Genomic DNA, 10,887 nt, shown 5'->3' on the forward strand with positions numbered 1-10,887 from the left:
GCTAGACCCGGTGCAAATTGAGCACTGAACACCTATTCCCCTCATCTAGCATCAGCACGTTGCCACTCATGTAATGTGATTGCCTTTGCATGCTCAAAGTGTCTGTTTCCTTGAGGCAGTTCTTTTGGCCATGTGTGTGTGTGACGGAGAATGCTTCATCCTGCAGGCACGTCTTACGAAGTCGTGCTCCTGCCAGCCCGTTTCATGCCAGAGGGTCAGCACATTGGACCCTGCAGAGCTCCCGTGCACCACAGAGGTATGCATTTGTCTCTTGGCTGTTTCGCGGTGTTCCGAGAATTGTGGTTTTTAGTAATGCTGCCAAAGCAGTTCTTGCAAGTTGAAAGAGGTGAGGCGAGCCACTGGGCTGCTGTAGGCCTAGAGTACACCATGTTGTTCCTGGGAAGAGGTTGGTGCAACACTAGACAAATGCAAGAGAGGGCACAGGACAAGGTGCCTGTTGGAGAACGCATTGTCCTGCATTCTCTTGCCTCTATCTTGTGATGCTTTAAATTTTTCCTTATGAAATGTACATCTATGCTGCAATTTTTGCTCTACAGTGTGGTTTAGGTATTTCTGTTCTTTTTTACTTTTACAATGCTCATTGGTTTTACTTGCTGGAAAAACACTGTGGGATGGATGCTGGAGAGCTCTGGATAAATTTTGAAGTTGCACCGAAATGTCAGTTTACAGGCATTCTGAATTATGCATTCATTTGAAATGTGGGTACCGCGGTACGTATTGTACTTGAAACCTCATACTCAACAGCCAAATGCCATGCCCTTTGGGCCACTATAGCTGGTAGCCATTGTTCACGGTTCATTATTTCGAACTGTTAGCGAGATCACGCAAGGTGTAATAAACCTCCAGGCAAGGAAATTATTTTAACATCTACCAAAATTTATGCTTGGCTTCAAGCTGCCAAGAAAGCCTATGCAATAGAGTCGAATAATAGAGTCGAAGAAAAATTCATCCTCGTTGAGGGCTCCACTGCTCTCGCCCCCTTGGCATTCGTGCCAGGCTCAGTGTTAAGGCGAAGACTGATTGCTCTTTATTGATGAAGCTCCGACAAAGCTATGTTGCTTTCCTTTTCAACTATACCTGGTGGCTCTTGATACTTATTATTTTACTCCTCCACTCCGAAGGATTCTTGTAGATTTATTTGTAAAATGTTATCAGTGTTTGGGGTTGTTAACTTTATCTTACCGTCTGCTAGTCAGTCCTAGTTCAGCAGATAGTGCGACTGTCATACTTTGCTCGTGGTTCCAGGTTCCAGTGGTAGCTGAGGTTGAGGTTTTCTTCAGCCGAGGTGTTTCGTGGAAGCAGTATGGTGCAGTTTTTTTTTTGTAGCCATATAACTGCTATCTGATGGATGTTAAATGTACTGATTAAGTAAACAAGGATGTTCATAGAGTGTTTGTTCATTGCAGTACACTCTGTCTGGCACACCAACAGCCACAAACCAGAGTTCAGACCAGAGCCAGCCCACCACATCTAGGTCTAGTGCACCTTGCTGTGCGAACAACCCAGAGACACCGATGCCAGAGAGACCTGAACCCAGAACCAACAGCAAGGAGCCATGGCCACGTTGGAAACACTATCCGGGAGCTGGCGTGGACACCAGTGACACAGAAAACGAAGACGGCACCTGTGTGGTGGACGTGCGTAGACTGCTTCGCTATAGGCCACCTGCGTGCACAGCAGATCACCGTGCGGAAGAACTGCCGGGAGAGTATGTTACATTTGAGTTTGCTAGTCGCCACATCAGCCAGCAGTCCTATGGTGCTGGCAACACTGACTTGACCACACTGTGGGCAAGGCTTGGCGCTCACGGTCCTTCGTCGCCATCTGGTAGTAGCCTGGTCCAGCGCAGCCACTCCTTTACTGAAGTGGTGCAGTCTGGTGCTAAGCCTGGTTGCTCTGGAGAGGCGGGCATCTACGATGGTCCTCCTCGGCAGTTCAGGAGGGAGAACAGTGTGCCTGAAGAATGGTTGAACAGCCTCGAAGAACACCTCCCTCCCAATGCCTGCAAGAGGTGTGGTTCGCTGCCACGTAGCTTTCGCCATGATGACCCAAGTTCCGATGCAGGATCCAAGACTCGGCAGCTCAGAGATCGCATGGAGCGGCTGCGGTTGCAAGCTCCAGAACAGCGGCCTTTCACGATTGCATCGGACCAGCCTTCCCGGGTGGACTTCATTGACGGTCCCGGAAAGTACATGCTTCAGGGACACAGTGAATTCAGTAGCCAAGAGTTGAATCCCGCCCCTAGTGTGGAGAACTTGGCATCCTCTGTGGTTCACCCTGAGCACCGGATTTACCGCCGGGACACTTTGCACGGCAGCTCATGGCGTAACGCACTCTTGGGCTTGGGCACAAAACTGACACGTGGCCTGTGGTCACCTCATCTGAGCGAACCTGTCCGCAATGGTGAAGATCACTTGAATCACGGATCGAGCCGGGACAGTGTACGTAGCAACGATTCTCGGCTGGCTCAACTCAAGGCTATCGGATCCTTTGGCAAAGCATGTGCGAATGTTATACATTCTAGAGCGAAGCACCTCTCTCGATTTTCGAGCTATTGCGTTCAGGGTAATGCCACAGCTGCGGCACGAATAGCACACCAGAAGGAACCTGACTATTGCATTCCTCAGACTATCCTGGCCATACTGAACAAAAACGAAGGTGCTGACAGCCCACGGCAGGAAGTTGATAAGGACTGGAAGAGTGCCCCATCGACTCCAAACCCAGGCATTGTCATAGAGCTCGATGATGACACAGACTCTGAGCACAGTGACTCATCAGCGGACAGCTATTACGAGAGAACGTTTGAGGCCATGGAGGATGTCTTAGCCGATGACATGTTTCGCGATTCGGCGATCTACAGTGACCCCGAAGAAGTCAGTGGCAGTGAACACGAGCTTGCTGCAAAGGCCAGCTTGTCAAGACGCAAGATTAGCGACAAGCTCCAGACTGTTCCAGAGCGGCAGTGCGAAAATGCCCAAGTCAGTGCCCAAGAAAGTGCAAAAGTGCCCAAGCCGGAGTCAAAGCCTAGTTCCTGCATGTCGTCCTCCATAGAGCCCACTGCATTTCGGCAGAAGGGCTGGGTGAAGCAGATTGTTGACAAGTTTCAAGCGGGCACGACACCCACCTCTTAATGGTCCTAGTCCCGCTTGGTGTACCTTTGATGCCCATTGCAGTTCAACCAGCAACCAAAGATGGCATGGTCTCTTACTCGGTGCATTGCATTTTTTCCAGCACAGACCTTGTGTATGCTGAGAGAATTCTTGTAGTTCCATGTGTAGGTGGTGCAGCAAAATGAACTTTTGGCTCGGAGCTGAACTTTCTTCACGAACAGAACAGTGTGGCAGAGACTGAGCCTATATGCAGCCCAGTGCTCTGAACTGCTTTCAGTACTGCAGTGTTTTGGGGGCCACTTTGTTGGGCTCTGCTAAGCAGAGCCTTTTGTATTTTTCAGCTCATGGTTCATGTGTGTTAAGGGCGTTGCTGGGAAGCTGTGCAACTGCTTCAGGTTGAACCGCATGAAGAGCTATTTGGTTTGGACTGAATTCAGTAGTGATAGTACCGAATTGAGTAGGACGTAGAGTAGAGTAGAATATTTAGAAAATAGGGTTTAAATATATAGCACGCAATTTCTATTTGAACGGCAGCTCTCGCTTGTGTCTCCACGAGGTGGCCTCGTTTCACTCTTTGTATGTTCCGCACGCAGTGATGAGATGTGGAACTATTGACGGGCGTTCCTCAGTGCCACAGTGTGCAGCTTTCAAAGTGCAGTAGCATTCACATTTTTTAGAACTTTTTTTTCTTTAATGGCGTGCTGTTTTAAGGCTGTTAGTTTTTGTCAAAGGTTAAAGGGCCCTCACCACCCTAGTCAGGCATTTTCTTTTTTTCAATCCCTAGCTGCCATTTCTGGCTTTGTTGGGTCACTGAAAACAACCAGCAACTACTGATCTGTAGCCTTTTACAAGAGGAGACCATCCATAATTACATTATGTGGGTAATGATGCTGATGATGATGGGTGGTGGTGAATGGGCGGACAGGTATTGTGGCCTCAGGCCTTGGTGCTAAGGATGTATTTCTCTAGTATCTAGCATGCCAGCAATGTAGGAGGCCTGGCAGGTAAAAAATCTGTAGCTGTAAGAATAGCGTCTTAGTGTCCGCTTGAGTACACAATGCCAGGAAGAACAGTGCCCATTTGATTCAGAGCTTGAATCGCACAAGACCCTCTGTTCAGTGCTCCCTTGTTTACGTTTACATCATCCATTGGGCAGACATCAACAGGCACAAGGAATTTTTGAGAGAGGGCTGCAATGTTTGAATTGATGGCTTACATGGGCTGGACACTGGAAACATGCCATGCCAGTGTGTGCTTGTTCCAAGGGTACAAAGAATGTTTGGAAATGCCAATGTGCACAAATATCAAGCCACTGCGCCTGCATAGTGATTAGCACATATTTCATTTTTGTGAACACAGCTAGTTGTATTTCTCATGGGTCTTGCACAACGAAATGTACATTAGAGCAAGTGCCAAGCTTTATTGTAAGGAAACCCACAAGGCAGTTTTCACCTGGTTTGCCTGCAGCGAAAGCCTTTTACGAGTCTTGGAGGTGTTAGGGTATTACGTTTTGTTAACTAGAGCATTCCTTTACTCAGGTCCATTACAGTGCCTGCTTGCTTAAAGGTATGCCTAATGCACAAATCATTTCACGTTATATTTATTCTGCTCAGTCAAGTTAAAACTCAGTGGATTTATAGTAATGGAAATTTCAATCTAGATTAAAGATATGGTAATTTTAAGTTATTATCCACAACGTTGGACAAATTGGATACTATTTTTGCCCAAAGGGAGGGGACTAAAAGATGAAAAGAAAGGACAACTCGACAGCTGCAGCGTCCTAGCCAGTGCAGTTGACCATGTCTTGGTAGTGCTCCAGTAAGTCTTTGGAGAGAACAGTTTTCATTTTTTGACGTTACCTCAGTCAGCGCTCAGTTTCGTGCTTCTGTCGTGATTCATCAAGCGTAAATGTGCAGCTCACTGTTTCTATTTTTCATGTATTGTGCGTGCCACACTTATATTTTCTGTGACGAGGCATCTCAGACCATTGCAGGCGGATTTTATTTTTGTAAATTCCTTTCACATCGACAAAACAATTACATCATGTCCTACAGAACACAAAAGATAACCAAACATCGAACACTGATCTCAGCCTATTCCTTTTTAACCGATAGTGTACAGAAAGGAACAAATCCTCATACAAATGACCTGAAACCACTTAATACACGTAAGCACTTGTTAAGTGTTTGCCTGACACACACGAATGTTTAAACTGTCGCTATGTGCACATTTTTTGCCCTACTTCAGAACACTAGTGCTCTTTCTGCTTTTGAAGCATGTCGATGGTCATGCAAGTTCCTGAGTATGGAGGAAGGGGTTAATTGTGCTTGTGCATCTACTGGCGTAAGTGTGTAAACACACTGAGCAGTGCGATTTGCAACCCGAGAGCGTTGCCTGGCAGTTAGTGCATCGCTCTGCATGGTGGCGAGAAAGATTGGATCTTGTAGAAGGCCAGACGCCTTCAATGTTGTGCCTGTGCAAGTGTGTTGTTCGTTTTGTTTTCCTCGGTGAATGCAGAGAGACTTCCTTCCCGCATTGCAGTGGCATATATGTGCATGGTTTTGAGGGTTCTTTCGCTCTATTTATTAAATACTCGAGCTTTGCAAGCCAAGTGGGATGTAGATGAACTGGAGGCGTTTGGGAACTTTGCAAACCCCCATTTTAGGAGAGAAACTGCAGTGTTTTAGTGCCCCTTTAAGGGACCTAAAAAGGTTGAAGAGTTGATAGGTACCAACTGTAGAGAGTCTATTTTTTCACTTGGATGACTTATAAAAATGCCCAAGGCACATTAGATTTTGAGAAAGAGAGTTTGTTTATATTTCGTGTGTCAAGTATCCAGCTAGAAGGTATCTACAGTAGTATAGTGAAATCAAGTGCGACGGAATTTTCGAGCAGCGAGTATGTATAAGCAGCTTTTGATAGAAGAGCATTGCATCATATGTTTTGTTCGCTAGAACGCTCCAGCAGTGCAAGACAACCTAGCTGTTGGTGCACAGTGATTTACACCGTTGGGAACAACCTTTCCTTTACTCGGGAACAAATTTTTGGCAGCTCATTTTGTGTGCACCTGTTACACTGCCATGTGTCTGTTTAAGCAGGCTTTTCCTGTTAGCGAAATTGTGTGCCATTAAATACTCACAGTAATCTTGAAGTCTGTCATTTTTTAATGATGTTGATTGCCATGAGGATGGCTATTGCACAGAATGCACTGTTTAGTATCGCGAAGGTCAGAAGAGGCACAGAAATCAAACTCAATCTTGCACCCTCTGAATGCAGAGTTCATTACCAAGGTCGGAGGGAGGAGGGTGCAGGAACCAAATGCTCCCAATTTGCACTTTTAAATTGGGTGTTCCTTGTCATGAAGGTTGGGGTGTATATAATACTCCCATCTTGCACCCTTGAGTGCAGTGTTCAGTATGTTCAGAAAAGGCGTAGGACTCAAATGTTCCCATCTTGCACCTGCTTGAATTGATGTACCATTGAATCCAAATGAAACCTGCTCGGACACCCGAAATGTAGCAATGCGAAAATATGTTCAGTTTAGCTTAGAAGGAATTACGAATGCGGTTATCACGGTCATCACACCTTTGATCTGAAAATCAATGCTGCGAGCAATAAATCTCAAGCAAAGTCTACCCATTTTGCTGTATGCGTTTCAATTGTCTTAATTCTGTTTCACTTGGCTCTCCAATATTATCCTGTAAGTCCTTGTCCACTTACACTCCACATTTTTATGAATTAAGACACTGCAAATGGTCAGAGGATGGCGAAACACTTGATAAACCTTGCAACAATAAACTGATGAAACACACAACACTTTCAAGCAATAATCATTCTCAGCAATCAGTGATCATCCAAAAAAAACTGGCCCACATAGAGTAATAAATAATGGGGCAGGGCAGCGAACATATACAAATGCACTATGCGCTACTGGATGCATTCTCCTTACTGCAAAGGGCAAAATTTGCAGTTTTTTTTAAAGCTAGACCATTTGAATTATACAGAAACAACTCCATATGTAACTGAAAATGTTAGCACAATTCCTTTTCAAAGCGTAAGGGCGCCGATAATCATGGCCATGCTTTGAAACCAGCCGAGCTATCGCAGCTTAGTGCAGAAGTCTTTTCCATTGCACTAGACATCAAACGGTTACGCTTGTTCTTGCGACTTTCTCTTTGTCTCCATAGAGAGAACAAGACTGTGTTGGGATGTGGCAGTTCTGCTGTAGCTAAGCAACGCCAACTGGAGTGAAGCAGTGCCTGTTGTGTATGCTGGCTCGGCTTTGTGTGGAGCAAATCTTGGCTGCTCTGTCTTCTTTCCTAAAGCTGATGTCAGGGGCTGCTGACAGCGTTCACCGTGTTTGAGTAGAACTCATGAGTTTAAAATTGGACCTACATTAAAGGACAACAAAAAAATGGCAAACAATAACCATGAAGAACTTAGAAGCAGCATTCCACAGGTGCTTGGAAACTAATTTAATGGAAAGCACTGATGAAAATTTCGCAGCAAAACTGAAGACTTTTTGTAGCCATCAAGGTGGTTATAAAGACAGCTGACAGTCGTGGAGTAAAACTGACAATCTCGAGAGCAGTTCAGGATAGTTGAACACACGAATCCAGCAACAAAAATTAAATGAAATGCGATCACAGTATCGAGCACAGCACAGCTAAATTATCTAACCCCGCTAAGCTAGTCAAGAGAAATACTTTGTGCTCACACTTACTGACGACAACTAGATGAGCTTGCTTTTACCAAGGATTACAGACCTCTCTCCCACTTAGTCAATCGTACTGCAAAGGTTTAAGCAAACAAGTTCTTTCGGAAGTACATTAATTCTTTTTTTTTTTCAAGTGCAACTTTACACACTAGTATTAAGGTTGATGCACAAATGTACTCCTCCATTTCCATTCGGGTGATGAAATTTAAGAAAGGCAAATCAAAAAATATAAACTGACATTCTTCTGCCTTGCACAGTATGCAACATCAGAATGCAGGTTCACCACAAGCTTCCACATGGGACTGCACGTCTATATCACTTGCAAAGGACAGGATTTAACATCAAATTTGATGCCAAAGTGTGGCTCATAAGTTAGTGGCCTTGCAAACAACACAGCGAGATCTTCCTTTCTTTGCGGCATTGTTTGAAGGCACAACAAAACCTGTAGCCAACACCTAAATGATCCAGTGGGGTGCCTTCTCTGTAATCAGCTCTATGTGGATGCCTTTTCTACTCATTTAGGGCCAAGACACATACTGCACAGCTCGCAAACTGCACGCATATCAACATCGCGCCCGTCCCAACGACCAAAACTGCCGCCTGTGACAAACCATCGGCATGAACAGTGCTCTCTGGTTAGGAGACAAATGGTGGCAATTTACTGCAACACACGAAATTTTGTCATGGAGTTGACATCCAGGCAAGCCAGAGGCACAGGAGTGCCTTCGAATTCTGTACACCAGGAAAAAGAGCCATGCTTGCGGCTCGTGTAGTGTGCCCACTCTTAGTGTGGGGCAGAAGCAGGTCAATTGCCCAAATGCTCCTCGATGCCATCGCTTTCCGTCACGAGTGCCCGCTCAAGAATCACGCGGCCCTCCTTGTACCGCTGGGTTTCCTCAGTGGCAAACTCGTAGACCCAGCCAAGCTTGGTGTCGCAGTTCTTGCAGGACACATCACGCACCATGTGTCGGCCAGTCAGCATCACACGGTCTTGCACCTCGCTGCAGAGTCACAGAGATCAATCTGTGGCATGCTTGACAGTGACCAACAGAAAGTACGGACAGTTTAATAAGTTGGCTGTGATTCACGTTGATGTTAAAACAGTAGAAGGAACAAAAGACAAGCTAACGGACAGTCAGATCTTGTCATAAAACCTCCTTTATGCTTGTCCCTTGTTTCTTGGATCCCAACTGCGGTGGTCGCATTTCTATGGTAGAGAAATGCTAGAGGCCCGTGCAATGTGTGATGTCAGTGCACGTTAAAAAACCTCAGGTGGTGAAAATCATCCGGAGCCCTCTAAGACTACGGTGCTCCTTGCAGCCAGTCACTTCGGGATGTTAAACCTCATAAAACCAATATTTCCTCCCTTGCGCTGTTTTAACGCAAAGATATACTACCAATTTTTTTTTTTTTTTACACTGTAGGCCACGAGGATGCTCTTCTGAACAATTCAAGGTTAGTGGGAGTGTACACCTTTCATCTTGCACGCATTTTAAGTTGCCGTGAAGATTTATTTTAGTCGTAAAATGCATGTACATTTAAACATATTTCTGTCCATTTATTTGTTGCACAAGTCGTGTTTTGATTTTTTTCCCTTCCAAATAACGGGCTGCTTTTCTGCAGTCATTGATTTATAAAACAACACCCAGTCAATTATTCTTCGTTAGCCAATGCAGCAATCTCTTTTAAATATGTGCATTCGGTACGGAAAAGAAATTGTACTCACTGGTTCGGTACCTTTGAGCTAATGGGTTGAACATATTTAAAACTTAATATTTACTGATATATAAGAAGGGAAAGAGTGATTTTTTTTTTTGGAATAGTTATTTTTAGCCTACACATCAGGAATATTTAGTACAGCAATCGCAACTGATTCATTCATCGCCACATTTCCTTTTTTTTCATGGGCAGAGAACGCGAAGTTTTAACGCTAGAACAACCAAAATTCACAAGTTTTAGCCTTAGCGATTTCGCGAGAATCGTGAAGGTAACTTTAGCCTGGCAACTACTTTGGGGGTTCAAAGCTCGAATATCGACGGCGGTACCATCTCGAGTGAAGGCCCAACTGCGTAGACATCATGATCGCTTCACATACTGGCATTTTCCTCGTCACATACTAACGTGCGTATAAGATGACACACAGGCGCATGTGCTGCGATGTTTTCGATCCGTTTCAGTTGCGCCGACAACAAAATCAAATGAAATTGCGAAGGGCCTACTCAGTGCCCGTGCATTTAGCGCCACCACACAATGGCAAGGCGATGAGGCCTCCTGGAAGCTCACTCACCTGAAATTCAGGTTGACCACTTTGTTGAAAAGGAAGGCCCTTCCCGTAGCGCCCGTGAACCTCGTGCTGATGAGTTCGCTGCGATTGGTCAGAATGGTGTCGCAGCTTGCGCATGAGAAGAGCCGGGAGCCTCCGAGGTGCTCCAAAAAGATGCGCCCCATGTTGTCCTAAACCACAGAAGACATACAGAGCAAAACAAACGCGGTTGGCATGAAATTCCTGCAATATGCGCAGTCGCTCAGTCGACGAAGGCAGATAGTAATGTGTGAAAAGCGGTAAACCATCTGCACTTCGTGTCGTGAAAACACACGGATGTCTGAAACAAAGCGCGTTAAAAAGCCAGCCAGGCAAACAAGCAAGCAGCCACGATAGGCTCGCGAGGGAAGTGAAAACAAAGCTTGTTTTATGAGCCACGCGGAAGCAATACTTGCCTTCAATGACAAGGGTAGGACATAAAACTTAGGGCACGCGTATTAATTAACGCGATAATAGGTATCAGGCAAGTAATCAACACTGCCAATGCTGTTGCCAATGCGGAACCTTCCACCTCGTTCAACAGCTGTAGCTGGCTGCTCGACAACAAACGGGAAGGAATACGTAACGTATACGTCATTGGAACGTCACTTTAGGTTTGATAACGCGCTTAGGTTTATCGCAATCAATTTGTGCAAAAACACAAAAAAGCTTTGTGTATTATGTATTTTTTATAAGTATTGACTGCTTGAAATTGCGTAATAGTTGACTTCTAAAGT

General features: G+C 45.3%; 2 protein-coding genes across 2 annotated transcripts in view; one reads left to right on the forward strand and one right to left on the reverse strand.

Annotated features, from left to right (window-relative positions):
* The window catches only part of LOC144133393 (uncharacterized), a 32,537-nt gene extending 26,255 nt beyond the window's left edge, over positions 1 to 6,282 (forward strand). Inside the window, exons 14-15 of the mRNA XM_077666475.1 lie at positions 167 to 256; positions 1,428 to 6,282. Coding sequence (XP_077522601.1) covers positions 167 to 256; positions 1,428 to 3,152 — 1,815 coding nt within the window. The 3' untranslated portion in view covers positions 3,153 to 6,282. The remainder of the gene's footprint in view (positions 1 to 166; positions 257 to 1,427) is intronic.
* Positions 6,283 to 8,484: 2,202 nt separating this feature from the next.
* On the reverse strand, positions 8,485 to 10,739 carry Ype (yippee zinc finger protein). Its single transcript, XM_077666479.1, has 3 exons — positions 10,567 to 10,739; positions 10,136 to 10,302; positions 8,485 to 8,849 (listed from the first exon to the last, which is right to left on the reverse strand). The coding sequence occupies exons 2-3, from the start codon at positions 10,294 to 10,296 to the stop codon at positions 8,654 to 8,656; spliced, it is 357 nt and encodes a 118-aa protein (XP_077522605.1). The 5' UTR covers positions 10,297 to 10,302; positions 10,567 to 10,739; the 3' UTR covers positions 8,485 to 8,653.
* Between the last annotated feature and the right edge of the window lie 148 nt (positions 10,740 to 10,887).

This window comes from Amblyomma americanum, chromosome 5, assembly GCF_052857255.1.
Source record: "Amblyomma americanum isolate KBUSLIRL-KWMA chromosome 5, ASM5285725v1, whole genome shotgun sequence".
Lineage (NCBI taxonomy): Eukaryota > Metazoa > Arthropoda > Arachnida > Ixodida > Ixodidae > Amblyomma > Amblyomma americanum.